The 18,218-nt window shown below is 40.3% G+C and overlaps 1 protein-coding gene across 3 annotated transcripts in view; it reads right to left on the minus strand.

Moving 5' to 3' along the window:
• The window catches only part of LOC111849743 (vasoactive intestinal polypeptide receptor-like), a 60,886-nt gene that overhangs the window by 22,946 nt on the left and 19,722 nt on the right, over window positions 1–18,218 (minus strand). For all 3 annotated transcript variants that reach the window (XM_023822888.2, XM_023822890.2, XM_023822889.2), the window contains exons 4-5: window positions 5,093–5,199; window positions 3,575–3,672 (exon numbers count right to left, since the gene is read on the minus strand). In XM_023822888.2, coding sequence (XP_023678656.1) covers window positions 3,575–3,672; window positions 5,093–5,199 — 205 coding nt within the window. The remainder of the gene's footprint in view (window positions 1–3,574; window positions 3,673–5,092; window positions 5,200–18,218) is intronic.

The following is an 18,218-nucleotide window of genomic DNA, read 5'->3' on the forward strand; positions in this document are numbered from 1 at the left end:
GACAAGAAAATAAGGTTTTTGTAAGAAATTGTAGAGTTTTGACTGAAGTGTTCCATTTTGCTAATAATCTGAGGTGTTGTGCTAATTGTGTGAAGTGTTTTAATAATTGTGTGAAATGTTATGAAAAACCGGGCCCCGTTTTCAAAATTGTGCTTAAGCAATTGAAAAAAACTGTAATATCAGAAGGATACGTCCATTTCTTTCCACACAGGCTACAGTACCCAGATACTCGTTCAGTCCCTCGTCATCTCCCGCCTTGACTACTGCAACTCGCTCCTAGCGGGTTTACCACTGAGCGTCATTCGTCCCCTCCAACTGATTCAGAATGCAGCTGATCGACTTGTTTTCAACCTCCCCAAGTTCTCCCACACCACTCCTTTGCTACGCTCCCTACACTGGCTTCCTGTGGCTGCCCGCATCAGATTCAAAACACTGATGCTCGCATACAAAGCCAAAAATGATCTGGCTCCATCCTACCTAAAAGACCTCATCACACCCCGCACTGCACCACGATCTCTCCGATCTTCCAGCACTGCTCGACTGGTCCCACCACCCCTCAAGGCACAAGGAAGACACACCTCCCGGCTCTTCTCTGTTCTGGCACCAAGTTGGTGGAATGAACTCCCCCTAGATGTCCGAACAGCTGAGTCACTGAATGTCTTCAAAAGACGACTTAAAACACACCTTTTCCAGAAATACCTGAATTAGCACTTCTGGCATTATACTTTCTGGCATTCCTTAAAAAAAAAAAAAAAAGCACTTTTCCAACAGAGTATTAGATCGATGGTATTCATAGCCTTGGTTTTATTGAGCTAGTATCGGGAAAAATTCATTGTGGAGTCTTAAAGCACTTATGTAAGTCGCTCTGGCTAAGGGCGTCTGCAAAATGATGTAAATGTAAATGTAAAATTTTGTTTTTGTTTGCTGCTTCGTTACCATCTACATCATCTATATGAATGAGGCCCTTTCCTTTTTGCAAGGCAACACAATGTAATCTGTGCAAAAACAGTGGGTATGGCAACACATATATTACAGTACAACATTTACATGTATTTATTTAGCAGGCATACAGTGAAGTACTATATGTACAGAGACAGTCCCCCTGGAGCAAGTTGGGGTCAAGGGCCTTGCTCAGGGGCACAATGATGGCACCTCCTGGGAGTGAACTCACAATCTTCTGGGGTTCCTAATGGGAGCCCAGCCAGATCCCTAACTACTAGACCACCACCATCCCTCTAGATCAGAGATCTCCAAGTCCGGTCCTGGAGAGCTACTGTCCAGTAGGTTTTCTATCCTACCTGGCTTCTGATGAGCCACACGTGTTCCTGGTATTTACTTGAGTATAGGTGTGACTCATCAGAAGCCAGGTAGGATAGAAAAACCTACTGGACAGTAGCTCTCCAGGACGGGAGTTGGAGACCCCTGCCCTAGATCACCCCAAGCATTTTACAATGGTTGAAGCTGGAAATCTGAATGAAAACACACACCAGTCTGAAATTTCAGCTAAGAACCTATCTAGGAATTTGTTTGGTTAGTGCCAATTTCGCCATAAGGGGCCATCATTGGATTGGCATTTTCTGCTAGGAATTAAATATTTACATACTGCAAAAAAGAAACAGCAACACTTACATGATTTCTAATGAAATATATTGCAGCATTTCAGAATTGGTTGGTATTACAATTTTCACATGCAAAAGTAGTTCTTGTTTATTTTATTTTTACAATGCAACATGACAGTAATTTGTGCCAAACTGGAGGATACAGCCACACTTTATATATGTAATTTGCAATGCTGAAAGTTGTTAGTGTTTTTTAGCCCAATGAACATTGAGTGCCCCAGTAGTGTTGTTGGCTGACAGCATTTGTCATGGTTATGGCAGCATGAGTCACTTTTGGGTGAAATGTTTTGGTGGTTGTAGGGCATTTTGCACCAAAGGTTAAGTGGTGTGCTCAGTTGTGTATTGGTACAGCCCACTGTGTTAAGTGTTTTGAAAAAGTGGGCATGGTATTGAGACAAGTGTGAAAATGATTGGAAAAAACTGTAACATTTTGTTTAATGTTTATACTTTTTCCATTTCATTACAAAACTGAAGGCATTTGATTCAGGCTCCCATGTTATTTTTAGTTGCTTTAATAGTGTGGACCACTATTTTCTTTTTGATCCTCACAATTTTGGAATCCAGTCGCGGGCCGGATTGAACGGCTCAGCGGGCCGGATTCGGCCCGCGGGCTGCCAGTTGATGATCAGTGATTTAGAGTTTCAGTATGTATATATTGTTCCCCTTTTTGATTTTGTAATTGTTTTTTGTTTCATTTCATATGTTATGCATAAAGCATTGAAATGCATTGCTAGACTGCAATCGCAGTGCATGGTATATCACCATATACCAGTGCAATCAATAAAATATTCTTCTTGAATCAATCTCCCGCAATCAGTGTTTTTAATTTTTATGTTTCCTGCCCTTGTCATTCAGATGTTTTGTGTCAGAAAATGTTTACATTGTGCCAATTTTATATTGATAACATGACTTTACATTTTGGCTGTCATGTCCATGGACGATGATTCATGGACTTGGGATTTTGATAGCACTGACATATTCAATGACATAAATACTCGCTTTTGAGGCATGGACTAAGTATTTTGAAGAGGTTACCTGCTTTTGTCGGTCATCCATGATGTTTTGCCATTTGCACTAGTGTTTTGAGAAATGAACTTGCTGTTATGCAACTGTTAAATCTGTTGTGGGAAATACACCAAAGCAACTGAGAAAAACTGTAAATTCAATTCAAATTCAATTCAAAATAACTTTATTTGTCTCCGAGGGACAATTAAAGGCACACAGGGCAGTTGAACAAGGACACATTGACGTAAAGTGCAACAATATTTAGACAGGAATAATGTGGTTTCAGATTTGTGAGGCTATACCAGTTGAGAGCCAATGCTTTAAAGAAAGGACTGTAGGATTAGATGGCAGGAGAGATAGATAGATAGATAGATAGATAGATAGATAGATAGATAGATAGATAGATAGATAGATAGACAGACAGACATGCAGACAGACAGACAGCCTCCTTGATAAACATGGACCTCTCCTTAAGTGAGCAAAAGATAGCAGTTGAAGCAGCCTGTCTCCTTTGGATATGGTGACCAATCTGCCCCAAGGGTCAGCAGAGCCGTAGGCTGTTTAATGTTTTAATCTGACTATTAGACTCTGATAATCATACAATGCGCTTACATAAAAATCGAGTGCAGGACACTTTAAAGGCCACAAACATGGAGCCACTTGACCTCAGACTGACTACTTAGGCCAAGTCACCCACTGTTACCCCTGATAACAGTTACTTAAATTTTACTGTCAAATGAAAATGTTAACACATTATGTTACTTTGGGTCGCTGGGTTTCTGCTGCAATTTTGGGAACACAGAAAAAAAACAGAACGTCTAAGAAAACTGAAAAAAAAAACAACCCAAAGAAAACCATTCACAGTAAAAAAGCATGAAAAACAGCAAGTGTAGTTTGTTAAATTTTGAGCAGGACAACAAAACTGCCCTCTGCTTCTATCACTCACTCACCGGAAGATGCACAGTATGATGAGGGCTGCCGTCAGTGAGATGAGAGAGACGCTGTGGCCAATGGTGTAGCCAATCTTCACTGACCAAAAGAAATTCCCCTGTGGGACACACAAAAACAATCATGTCAGACGTTACAAGTCTCCATACAATAGACAACAACAGCATTTGATACTGGCCTGAGTTGGACAAACATTTGGATGCAAATTGTTAATCCAGAGCCAAAAGCCCTGGGGCTATGCATCTTCTAACACGTTATGTGGAAACTGAAGCCAACTTATTCAGATGGAGCCCACAGCTCAATGCTGTTTCCATGAGAAGACTAGGATAAAAAGTGTTATGAAATGGAGAGAAACTTGAGAAAAACTTGTAACTTCACGTATGTAGTTCTCACAGCCGAGGTGACTGGAACGATAACGTCACTTCTTTATCTGCCAGTGAAGTGCATTAAGAAGTGACAATAGCTGTTGAGTTGTATCACAAATTCATCAAAGCCATCGCCTTGTATTCTTCCAGAATGAGTAAATTCTTTGTGTAAGATTTTCTGCCTGCTAGTGCATCTGAGGACTAGAATCAGACACATGGCCATAAAGTCTGGTAGCAGTCACTCATACTCATACCTAAATGCATATAAGCAAAGTTCAAAATCCTTTCATGCTCATTGGCAATGTCAGTTATAATGACCTTCCTTTTCTGACCTTTGTTAACAGAACATTTTTCTGACCCCTGATCACCATACATGTTCTTACATCCATCAGTACGTACTGTAACTCTATTGCAGGCAGCCAAGGGGACAAGACAGGGGAACACCAAGCACATTTGGTCCCCACCATGTAATATAAACATAATCCACAACCACACACACACACACACACATGCAATTAAAAGACAGCAGTTCACCTATCTGCAGGTTTTATTCTCCAGTTTTTTCCTTCACTTCAGGCCAGGCCCACAAGGTTTTTAAGTGTCCCCATCCACCCACTGCTGTCCTTCAGCACTGAACTGATCCAGCTTCTTATACCGTTAAAAATCTCCACCACTCAACACAGCACACCTTCAGTCATTCCTGCCACTGAATATGAATTTAAAACAGGTATTTCTTGATAAAAACACAGCCTTCTTTCAAAACACCACCCGGCTGCCAGGCTCACCAAGGTGAGAGAAGGATACACGCTTCCTACGGGGAAAATATTGTGTAGAAAATAGATTGGTTCTATTCCACACTAGGAGTTACCGTTACTTTGGTATGGTAAATACTGACTGTGTAGTGTACAGATAGTTTTCCAATTTGAATTTTTAAATCTACATCAACCATCCCAACCTAATCTGTTAAACCTGCCCTATTTCATGTAACTGTCCCTTTTTTGGTCTCTGAAAGGTTTTTGTGTTAAATCTCTTCCCATGCTCCTGCCCCCCAACAAACGCCCTATTTCGTGTCCCATCCCCATGTCACATGATCATTTTCATCGCTCTGACGGTAAGTGGTTCCCGCACCATAAATCTGCAGCACGCCATACTTACCGCACCGTCTTCTAGGGAGCCGTTCAGGTTGTACCCACAATTCACAGCATACGTCATTGGGTGCATCTCTGTCCAGCCGTCCGCCGTGCATGTTTTCGAGAGATTGCCTGTAGGAGGGGGTCGACATCAGTTCTCAAAAGACACAGTGGAGTTTGGGACGCACATCATGGAGACTTCAGGCCCATCACACAATAATCTGATACCTGTGTATGGTATCAGAACCATTTAATGAGTCCAGCTGTATCATTCTATTGAGACATTAGTATGTTCAGTCAAAACTGACGTCTGATTATTTGCTTTTCATATCGTAACTGCAAATAAAATTCTGCTGACAAATGAGATTCTAAGCTCCTTCTATGAGAAGAAATTTGTTTGTTACTTCAGCATTAGTTCAAATACAAGAACTCGTGGCCATAAGTGGAAATTAGTGGGAGAACATTTCAAACTAGATTTAAGGAAGCACTTCTTTACACAGCGTGTAGTCAGAGTATGGAATAGTCTTCCTGATAACATAGGGCAAGCTGAATCCTTGGGTTCCTTTAAATCAGAGCTAGATAAGATTTTAACAACTCTGAGCTATTAGTTAAGTTCTCCCCAAGCGAGCTCGATGGGCCGAATGGCCTCCTCTCATTTGTATAGTTCTTATGTTCTTATGTCATAATTTTCTATAATCAGTTTGCAAAACAAATACCAATTAAGTCTACAATGACAGAAATTAACATTACTAAGACTGGATGTCTCAAAAATGCCACATCTTATTAAACAGAAGTACAAATATGAATTGCATAATAATGTTCTACTAAAAATGCGTAAATAGAAATTTCAGAGTAAACTTAATATCTCCAGCGAGTTATTTTACACTCAGAATCTGCATGGCATATCTCATTACAAATTAATGACCCCGATGTTCCAGCTCTCAATTAAGCAAATGGAAATCATTATTACTGACGCGCAATCTGCTCTCCTGGCTAGACTGCAACTGCTGCTTCATCCAGCGTCTCCCTGACCCTTTCTTGTCGCGTGATAATTAGTCATGTCCATATTAATGGAGGGAAAAAGAAACGCGATTCAGTAAGCCAATTTTATTTGAGGCACAGGGGCACGTTTGGGGAACGGAAATCATTTATGTATCTTCCTAGTGAAGGTTCCTGGGTGGGCATCTTCCTGAAGAGGTGTCCTAATGAAGCCAAACCAGGGGTGCCCCAATTTTTCTAGTTAAACCAACTCTTCTCAAAGTCACAATGGGCAGATGGCAGGAGATACTGTATGTGAAAGCCTTCAAGGAGATGGCTGGGCAAAGGGGACCAAGAAGTGACGGCCAACCCTATTGGGTGACATAGACGGCCACCTAGGGCGCCATCTTCTGGACAAGCACTGATTTAACTAGCCAATTTCACGACGATGAAGCTACACGGGCTTCGGCTGTCACTGGGACCTGGGAACAGAGAGGATATACCGCCAAGCATCTACTGAGAGACAATGGGTGACTGATGAGGATCAGAGTGGTGAGAAAAGCTGAAATTAATCAGAGCCCTAACATCACGGTGTTGGCAAAAGAGAAAATGGGCATTTTCTCATCACACCAGTACAAGATAAACAACCCTGGACATGTTGAGTTTGCTTCAGACTGTGAAGAACCATAATGAAAAGCTTTTAATAAATCATAGAATATCACAAACCTTCATAAACTGAACTTCCTGTTTCTCAGTCACAGGATGTCAATGTCTAATACCTAAAGCATTACGAAGAACCAAATTGAAAGCTCCGGTGGGACAGTGGGAGCAGTGAAGCTTATGAATGCGAGGTGCTTGCCGGGGAAATGCAATGGGCTGGACAGAACACTGCGTGTGAGAGCCTCCAGGGCGATCCTGCTCCCCCTGCCATCTGGATTTGCGCCAACTCGCTTCTGTAAACTAAATTGTCTTCTCTCTCTCTTGTTGTGCTCACCATTCGGAGTTAAATTGAATTTGCACAGGGGAGATTAAGCGAAATTACAAAATTGATTTTTTTCTTCTTTTTTTCCCTCACTTAGTGTTAATTGAGAGTCCGTCGATATGGCTCATGCCAACTGAGACGTCTCCTGTGAACCTCACATGGTTTGTATACCAATCCATTTTGAACACAATATATTCAACAGCCACATGCACTCTTTCACGTTCCATTTATAAATCTGATCAGGGGATTCATAGAAAACAATATGGCATCAGTGTCATTTTTAACTAGCTTAAGCGGTTAGCATTTTTCACTGTTGTACAATTATAAAAATCCCCACATTATCTACCTATAAATTACATGTCTATTGTTGTATTCAATGGTGTTGAAGTATCTATGCACAATCCAAAGATGGATTGGAACTGGGGTAGGCAACCCTGATCCTGGGGTGCCAGCATCCATCAGGTTTTCCATCCTACTGGGTCTCTGATGAACGACACCTGATCTCAGGCAGATAGTAACTCATCAGGTAGGACAGAAAACCTGCTGGATACCAGCACTGCAGGATCAGGGCTGCCTACTCTGGGATTAGAAGAATCTTTCACATTCCTGTCATGTCCTGCTAGACTTCTACCGGGGATTCATGGGAAGCTCAGCCTAGCTGCATTTGTGGCTATTGAACCCATTGATGGATGTACAGTATGTTCATAATGTGCTAATTGCCTCACCAGGACAAAAGCATATGCTGAATAAAGTAAATGTAAATTTCTGCAGTTGTGGGAGTTTGCATTATGGGTTGGCTGACAGGCGATGGTAAGAGGATCACTGAAAGGCACCCCTCTCTAATTACAGAGCTACGGTTCCTGGGGGTTGTGAGATGTTCACCTAATCCCCTCTACGAGGCTTTAATGCGGAGGTCAGGGGTTGGCAGGGAAAGAATTTTCAGGGGGAAGACAGAAAGGCAGTGACCCCACTGAGAAGCATGTTACCACATGGGGGGGGGGGGGGGGGGACTATGCAAAATAGCAAGGACTGAACAGGCCTTAAACAAAAACAAAAAAAATGATTCCTTTTTGGTAGAACTTTGGGGGATCAATGTGGGCAAGTATGCCCATCAAGGGTGGGCTTGCAGAGGAAAAAACGCCCATAGGAACATGGAAACCAATCTTCAATTCAAACCCACATGGTGACCAGGCAGACAATGGCACTAATACACTTCCTCAATCTGTATAAATGCAATCTTTATGTTCTCCTGTGCACAGTCACACACACCTTTATCAATGCACTTTTTATTATAAAATAAATTGGACTGTAATCTGCTTCGCTGAAAATGTGTGCGCCCTGAACAGAGAAAAAATTTGTTTCCCTTGCATTACCCATAATTCCTCAGTCGGGGAAGCTCTCTGGCACTCAGTAGTTGCACCGGGGAGACCAGCATCCATCGCATGTCACTAAATGCCGCAGTTTGACTGAACAAACACGTGCACACTCTGTGTAATGCATCCCTCATAATGTACACTGTGCATGCTCATGCAGTGTGGGAGTCAAAGACTCTCAATCCTCAGAGAGTTTGTGAGGAGTCAAAGACTGCCCAGATACACTGTACTGTACTTTCTGACTGATCCAGAATAATTAAACTATGGCCAACTGATTTGACAGGATTGCATTCAGTTCCAAGTGTTTTCCCAGCTAAATATGTCATTCACACCATTTCTCTAAGACCAAAAACAGCTCCAGGCTCCATGATGGATACACTGGCATGTCTACAAACCAACAAACCAAAACAAGATGCAATAATGACAGAACAGAAGCTTGTTTACCATTCAGAGTTATGCTAAATGACCGCAGAACTGATCCCTCCAATGAGGTAAAAATACATCAAGAATATTCAATCACAGAAACAACACATAGAAAACAGAAATTGCACTTCAAATATATTTCTCAGGTTTTTACAGAAAGCTGATGTCAACAGGCCTTTTTTTAGGTCATCTGGGGAAAAGGACTGTCTGCCTGGATAAATGAATGTTCATACTGCAGGCTATAAATGAAAATGTCAAAGTGAAACACAGAAAGCTGTCCTCAAATTTGAAAATTACTGAACGAATGCATATTATGACCAACGAACCCTTATGGTGCAGATTTTTTTTATGATTTTATTGATGAGATTGTGTTCATTTCAAGAATGAGCTGTAATTATGTAAAATTAATGATAAACACTATTTTAATCATTACAATAGATATAACATCGGATAACATATAACAATATAACATTATGTCAGTTAGTTATGTTGACTTTTAATGACATGAGTGCAACTACGGCTATATTGATAGCGAGAATAAATGGATGTTAAAAGAGACTGAACAACCAGAAAAGTGCGTAAATATTTATAAAATGTCACAAACAGATAAAAACCATGTAAATAAGATGCTTAACAGAAATATGTAAAGCAGTTTGAAATATGTGAAATGGTATAAACAGGTTAATGCACTGAAACACAGTAATAATCCACAACAATGAGTTGTATCAAAATGGGAGCAATCACAGACTATTCCAGAATTTGTTCCACTTGAAAATCCCAGTGTTTGCTCAAACCCTCTTGTTTATGTCTGTTGATAGTGATTCTTGTCACACTTGTGCACGCTTTCTGTGTGTGTTTGTTGGCACAGGCTCATTTCCTGTGTTTATATTCGTACTACGGTAAATGTCCACATTTACTACCACGAGCCAACGCTCAGGGAAATAACTTTTCCAAGGTTCCTACTAAACAGCTGTCTTTTATCATCTCTGATATCATTGTCTCTCCATTTTCATATGAAACATTTTAAGCTGAAAATAATTTGGCCCAAAGCTAATCTGGCATCATTGATCACGGCACACAAGTTGATAACATTCACATATATTAACTAGGTTATAACTCTTAGTAGTTGTGTTCGCCAGAAAATAAAAAATTCTATCCCAAAAGAAATCTCGAGTTGCAAAGGTTACTTTATAACACGTGTTACTTCTTGAACATTCATCTCACCCAAAAGTCATGAAATCACCCAGCCAGGCAGTTTTATGCAAGCTTCACACCTCCTGACCCGACACAACAGATGAATAAAAACAGTTGTTACTTTGTGTTTTCACACTACATGCTTTCACACAAGAGGCTGACAACTCTTTTTTAATGTCTATTTTATGTGTGGTATGTTTTTAAAAAATCTATCATTATGGAGAAATTTTATGTCACAAACTGTACAAAACCTATTCCAGTGACAGAGGCCAAACCTATTACTTAAAGCTACAACACAAAACAGGCTTTCACAATTTCACATCTAGTAATACTGTTTCATTTTAATTTACTGAAATCATACATAATTTAGGGCTTTCATTAATGGTATTGGGGTAAATTACACTGAAGGGCCAGCTCTGTAAGGAAAGATTAGACCCTAATTTTGTGCATAATTCGTCCACATTGCAGCAAAGGCTTCTCACTGCACTATTGCAGAAACATGCCCTGATTCAAAATTAATATGCTGGCAGTGAAGGTTTACAAGGAAAATTGGATTCATTTCACTTACTAGGCTCGTGATAGAACATGCTGAAATATCTGGCAAACTGAAATTGCAGAAGTACAATAATGAATAGATTGTGTTTTCAGACAGGACATTATTTTCATGCGAAATGCTAGTGATGGTTGGACCATGAATTTTAGCGATATAATTTAAAATCCCTCTTGTTAAAATATACACTTTAAGAAGAAGAATAACTCTGTTATAAAACAAAAAGGTACATAAGAGAAATGACATTTCTGACAGATTCTGTATGTCAAAACATCCATCCATTTTCTGAAACCACCTATCCTATTCAGGGTTGCAGCCTATCCCAGAAGCTGCAGGCACAAGGCAGGAAACAACCCAGGATGGGGCACCAACCCATTACAGGGCATACTCACACACTATTCATAGATACCCATGGGCAATTTAGTAATGCCAATCAGCCTCAGCATGTTTTTGGACTGTGGGGGGAGGGGAACTGCTGACCTCCTTTCCTATAAGTTCGGAAGCGTTGTCGATATGCTTCAGGCACCAACTCATATGCATGCAGGATGGCATTTTTAACAGTGGTACAGTCTGAGCTCTGCTCCATGGTGAGGGCAGAGTATACTTCCTGTGCTTTCCCTGTTAGTACACACTGCAACAGCAGTTACCCAGAGGAAACCCCATGATAGCACAGGGAGAACATGCAAACTACACACACATGGAACCCTGGCGGAGACTCAAACCCACGTCCCAGAGGTGTGAGACAACAGTGCTAACTACTGCACCACCATGCCACCCCCTATCTCAAAACAGTCAATTACAAATAACTGAAAAGGACCAAACTCTACTTTGACTGAAACAATTGTTGCTGTCAGTAATACATTTCATTTTGTGGTTTATGCAAGGTCACTGCAAGGTTTTCCTACACGTGGGCTGGCTTGTGGTGGGCCGTCTCTCTACCAAAGTCAACGAGTAATGCATAAAAATAAGAAGGTCAACCAAAAACCAAACTGCTGTTCGGCTGCAGGGCTCCTTTGGATGCATGTTTTACATAACACGTTGTTTACTATACTGATGTTTGGGGAGTACACACAGTTTATTAGACCATTTAAAAGCAGCTGTAAGGCCCTGAGTTGTCTGATTTGGGGCGGCCTAAGGGTCTGAAGGTAATTTAGGAGTCGACACTGTCGCCCACGCACTGAAGTAAAGATACTTGAACCTCCCAACTTAAACCAAGTACTTCTGGGCTCTGAGGCACAGGGCAGGATTTGATGAAAAGCAAACCACAGCTTCGATATGAGCTCACTCCATACAACATCCAGGCAGAGTGCATTACGGCCTAAGGCCCCAGAGCCAGAGCTGCTTGGAGGACAGAGGCTCAGGCACGGCCAGCGGGAGCCACGCTGGGGTAGCACGCATTCATTCTCCACTCCAGTATCAAAACAAGAACATCTGCTTACTTTTGAAACAGGGGAGTCTCCCTTTAACATGGAGAAACACTCTCGTAAGGTATACTTAGGTATCTCCGGTGCCGTTCCCATTTCAGTACAGTAGCTTGCTGTATGTACTGTAAACACTGCCGCCAATAACTGTGGTTACATCTTAATAGGGAAAATTAGGATAATGGAGGCTCAGTTGCTGTTAAATGGCTTCTAGCTTCTATCCTAACTGCTCCAAATTAAATGAGTGACATCTGGGACAAATGTAAGTAAATAAACACCATCTGATGTTTCTGCTAAATGGTGTCGTCACAATTAATAATAATGATGGCACAATTACCCATTTACTCCACATGTCATGTGATGAAATAGAATTTGGGCTAACTCTTTTTAGCCTTGAGGTCTCCTGTAGCATTCTGTAGTTCAGTTTTCTCACCTATTTGGTCACAGTGGTTGATCTTCCTGTTTCCATCGATCGCTGCTGATATGCTGGATCCCCAGGCCTGCCTATAATTAATCCCCCTCCCCCCCTGCAGAAGTGTGTTCCTCAAAGTACTGGTGGCTACCTCAGTCAGGATTTAATACTCCAAGACAAACTCATGGAGCATCGTGTGTTTACAAGCCGATGTGCCTGGCTGGGGGGGGGGGGGAGTCAAGGGTAAAAGAGAGCAAATGCACATGGTGCACAATTATATGGTCACTAAAAAGAAATGTATATTTTCCCATAGGAGACGTGGTTTATCGTTTTTGGAACACAGTGGAGGAACAAGGTGCACATTTTATTCTGAAGTGTTTCAGCTAGGACCAAGTGCCAAAATAAAGTACAGTACATTTTAACACGTCTACTTTAATTCTTGATAGGCCTATAATGTATATAGTAAAACATTACTAGAAATCATTTATAAAGTTAAAAAAAGAATGGCTGATATCGATATTTGGTAAATTTGTTCCCAAATGCAATTCAATTACAAAGTGTTTGATAATGGATTAAAAACACTTTCTATGAATGCCATGTCTATAAGTATAAGAATCTATGAACCCATTCACAATACATTATAATGTATTCATAAAGCATTATAAACATGACTCTAAATATTTATAAAAAGGCATAACACATTATAGCCATATTATGCATTATCAATGCTTTATAAAGCTCTCATCTATAATGCACTGTAGATACACTCATAATGCATCGTTAATTCTTATGTTGGCCAATATACAGGAGAGCTTCAATGGTGCTTAGGAAGCATTATAATCAACTCCTATGATTTATCACTGTCAATATAAGATGTTGTAATTCTTTATTGTTATACCGACCATTATAATGCATTATGAAGGTATCTACAGTACATTATACTGTAGATGACAGCTTCAAATAAAGAGTTTAAAAAAAAACAAAGAAGAAATACCATGCTGTTGACATCAGATAGGATGAAAAATGTCAAGCAAGACTGATGTGGAGACATTTTATTGCTTTTTTTCTTATTATAGGGTCATAGCATAAATCAAAGATTTCTCAGTTATGAATTTGCCCCAGAAAGACCAGTGCAGTGACACATTTACACAGATTTACACACGGTGTGCCCGTGTGGAACATCTCCTTATAGAGGCAGTATTACGGTGCAGGAAGACCTATAAACAAACAGGGATACTCAGAGAATAATGTCAAATATATTCAGTATCTCTGGACACTGTCATTTAAAATTCAAGTCTTGTCCTTTGGACATGTCTACAGGTGAACCCTTTGATTTGTGTATCCAAAACGGCACAATGTTCTCAGAAAATGAAATCATGCTTATTCAAAATGTTTGATTACCAACCTACAACACAATTTGAGGATTATGAAATGTGGCAGTTTTAAGAATCTAATTACTATAGTCTAGTAAGAGTCTAACACGATTTACAGAGTCAGACATAGGATTTCAAATGTCATCTGCATCTGACATATTGAACAGGGATTCTGAAGATAGAAAACCTACTGCTGTGTTGTAACCAGCACCAGCAATCAATAAGGGATGATTGAAGGAGGTCTTTCATCATCAGGCAAAACAAGAGAGCAAGGATTTTACTATAAAGACATCAATTGCTCATATTAATGACCTTGGTACCTGTTGTTTCTCAAACCAGTCCTGGTGGACCCCCAGACAGTTATTATTGCTCCCTCCCAGCTCCCGAAACACCTGTACCAGAAATTCTGTGATCTTGATTGCTTGATAGCTCAGGTATGCTGTCTGAGGGTTACCAAAGACAGAATTAGGGAAACCTGTTCCAGGACATTCCTGGAGCAGGTTCTAATAGGATACAGAGCATTTCAGACAGTAGGTTAGAAAATCATCCACAAATTTTTAAGATTAAAGACCTCAGTAGCAAAAGAAATCTTTTGATTTATGTATTTTTTTGTCTGTGTACCTCATACCCTACCTCCATCTTTTTTCCTCAAGTTCAAACAAAAGTCAGAGTTTGATCTGTGGCCTGTTGGTTGTCTGTCTCAGAATTATGCTACATGAACTTCTGTTTGAGCAGGAAAATTCACTACAATGCATTGAGCAGGAAATTAAGAACAACCAGAAAGTTCCATTCCAAAGTCATAGAAGACTCTCGTCAAATGAATGTTCTTCATTAACATTTTGCTTATGCACCAGGGGCGCAGGGAAGCGAAGTGGTAGATTTCCTACGGGGCGGACGGCAAACAGGACCAGAGAGGAAGAAATAGGGCTTTTATAAAATGGATGTGGACTTCAGATAGAATCAATAGAGAATAAATCAATAACCATCAACACACAGGTGGAATATACTAAGCCCTGACAAGTTCAAATTGGGGAAAGCTTCTCGCAATAGCTTTGCAGTTCTGCTACACTTGCTCACTTATTATTTGCTGCAACTTGATGGCAAGGATAAACCTAAATAATGTTTGTGTGTGCACATCACGTTCAATAGCCCTGATGTCTTGTTTACAGTTACTGGTGGTAAATTGACACAGTTCCAACATTAATAGATATGTATAAAAACACATGCATTAAAGTTACATGGTGTACATTGTCCCCCATAGTGTAATGCTTAAAGCACACTTAACTGGACATACCTGTATCGTTTAAATTAATACTTATTGGTGGATTAGTCGTACTGTAAACGGACACAGTAGCTACAGTTATTATTAGTGACGGAAAACTATTTCAAAAAATATTTTTTCACCCCGACCTCTTAGGGGCTTCGTAGTAATATATAACTAATCTTGAACAAATATAGATCAGAAGAGGTTTCCAGAGCTATTGATATTTATTGATTTGAGCTGAACGACATGGCTGACATGGATGCTGTGACAGGTAACTTGGACCCCAGAATCCCCTGACTTAAACTCTATAGAGCTGTTAAACAGGCAGTTCACCCCAAACTGATTGTATTTCAGCTTGTTAGTATTGGGCTTTTTCTGGTTGACCCCTTACACCACAGACATAAAGAAATAAGAAATTATAATGGCTGCATGGACAAATTAAGTGACACAAGCTTTAGCTGTGATCTGGAGAGAAGAACAGATATAACAAGATCAGAATAGCATAACAAGAAATAAAGTATTTTGCATAATATACTATGACAGCAGGGTATTGGAAAATTTTCAAATATTGCAATGTGATTTTGTCGTAATAAATATTGGGGTATTTATGAAACAAAAAGGAATTCAACATAAATGTCTCACAAACCCATCAAGGAGTTATTTAAACAGCAAGGATGAAAATGATTATGATTGTCTCGGAGAAAGCATGCAGCGTCCATTCAAAAGCAGGGGAGGTAAACTTTAAACTGACTTTTAAACATACACTCATTGTATGTTGTCAAGGATTATTAGGAACACCATACTAATACGCCTTCAGAACTGCCTTAATTCTATGTGGCATTGATTCAACAAGGTGCTGAAAGCATTCTTTAGAAATGTTGGCCCATATTGATAGGATAGCATCTTGCAGTTGATGGAGATTTGTGGGATGCACATCCAGGGCACGAAGCTCCCGTTCCACCACATCCCAAACATGCTCTATTGGGTTGGGATCTGGTGACTGTGGGGGCCATTGTAGTACAGTGAACTCATTGTCATGTTCAAGAAACCAATTTGAAATTATTCGAGCTTTGTGACATGGTGCATTATCCTGCTGGAAGTAGCCATCAGAGGATGGGTGGTCATAAAGGGATGGACATGGTCAGAAACAATGCTCAGGTAGGCCGTGGCATTTAAACGATGCCCAATTGGCACTAAGGGGCCTAAAGTGTGCCAAGAAAACATCCCCCACACCATTACACCACCACCAGCCTGCACAGTGGTAACAAGGCATGATGGATCCATGTTCTCATTCTATTTACGCCAAATTCTGACTCTACCATTTGAATGTCTCAACAGAAATCGAGACTCATCAGACCAGGCAACATGCAAATCGTGCAAATTGTAGCCTCTTTTTCCTATTTGTAGTGGAGATGAGTGGTACCCGGTGGGGTCTTCTGCTGTTGTAGCCCATCCGCCTCAAGGTTGTGCGTGTTGTGGCTTCACAAATGCTTTGCTGCATACCTCGGTTGTAACGAGTGGTTATTTCAGTCAAAGTTGCTCTTCTATCAGCTTGAATCAGTCAGCCCATTCTCCTCTGACCTCTAGCATCAACAAGGCATTTTCGCCCACAGGACTGCCGCATACTGGATGTTTTTCCCTTTGCACACCATTCTTTGTAAACCCTAGAAATGGTTGTGAGTGAAAATCCCAGTAACTGAGCAGATTGTGAAATACTCAGACTGGCCCGTATGCAACAACCATGCCACGCTCAAAATTGCTTAAATCACCTTTCTTTCCCATTCTGACATTCAGTTTGGAGTTCAGGAGATTGTCTTGACCAGGACCACACCCCTAAATGCATTGAAGCAACTGCCATGTGATTGGTTGATTAGATAATTGCATTAATGAGAAATTGAACAGGTGTTCCTAATAATCCTTTAGGTGAGTGTATATATATATTTATATTTATATTTACTACAGTCATTTTTCAAATTCAGTACAAAATACCATGCCTTGCATTGTAATGTCATATGGTGCTGGTTTTTACACCAGTGGAAATCAAACACCATGAAGTACCGTACTTTTGTACCTTCTTGAAGTACCTAAAGTACGGTACCTGGTGCAGTGGAAAAGCGCCCTTTAGTTGAGTGGTGAATTGGATAGCTTTACAGAGCCATACATTTTGGTACACTTCTGTTACTTCTGGGTAAAAGCCCGGGGGGGGTAGACCGTGGAGCATGCACAGAACGCCTCGGCCAGTTTGAGTCCGATTGAACGTATACATGCAGGAGTAAATTGACTCTCAATCGCATTACATGAGTGTCTTAGTCCGACTAAGAGAAATTCAGCTTAGTGTGATTTCAGTCGGACTAACATGTTTACATGTACTTTAAAAGTCCGGTTTTAGTCGGACTAACACAATAAATCGATTTTCTTAGTGTGCATGCTAGTGATCAATCCCCTTCAGCATGTGCCCACCCATTTTTTCAAACCATTACATTAAAAATGAACCACTGAGCAGAGAGCCTCTTGAAAGCAACAGACCCTTCGAAAGGCAACAGGCTGGAAGGAACCTTAGCTAAAGAGAAAATAATCAACTCCAAAACGATGAGTCAACAGCACTACTGCAATGGGATTCGAGAGTGACTGTTTACTCGGGTCACCAAACGTGGCATTAGATCAATTACTCCATGTCTGGGAGTCAAAGTCTGGTCCCAGAAATACAAAAAAGTACTTTTGAAAGTACTTATGTGCATATTCTGCTTGTATAAAAACACTGCAGGGTCATATTAACAGTGGGAAAATGCTTCAGTGTGATATCTCACAATTGATTCGACAAACCTCTTTTCTGACTGACATACTATATTGAAAGAGATCTAACTAAAAATATTAAAAACAATCTGAGAAAGTGATAGAAAGAAATAAAACAGGAAATGTAGGCCTGATAGTAAGAACAAATGCTAGTAACATCAAAAATGTCCTTTTCAAGTATTAAGTCAACAAAATATCATCAGATGTGAAACAGTTAAGCAAAACTGCAATTAAAAAGCAGTGATACAGAAAAATATATGTTGTGCTCTGGATAACTAACTGCACCAACGCTGATCAGTACGAACAAAACCAAACCAATAAAATGTCAAAGGACGTTTCACCCATATTTAAAACCACTGTGTGAAATTAATGATCATAAAACAATGTC

The sequence above is a fragment of the Paramormyrops kingsleyae genome, chromosome 4, assembly GCF_048594095.1.
Source record: "Paramormyrops kingsleyae isolate MSU_618 chromosome 4, PKINGS_0.4, whole genome shotgun sequence".
NCBI classification, from domain to species: domain Eukaryota; kingdom Metazoa; phylum Chordata; class Actinopteri; order Osteoglossiformes; family Mormyridae; genus Paramormyrops; species Paramormyrops kingsleyae.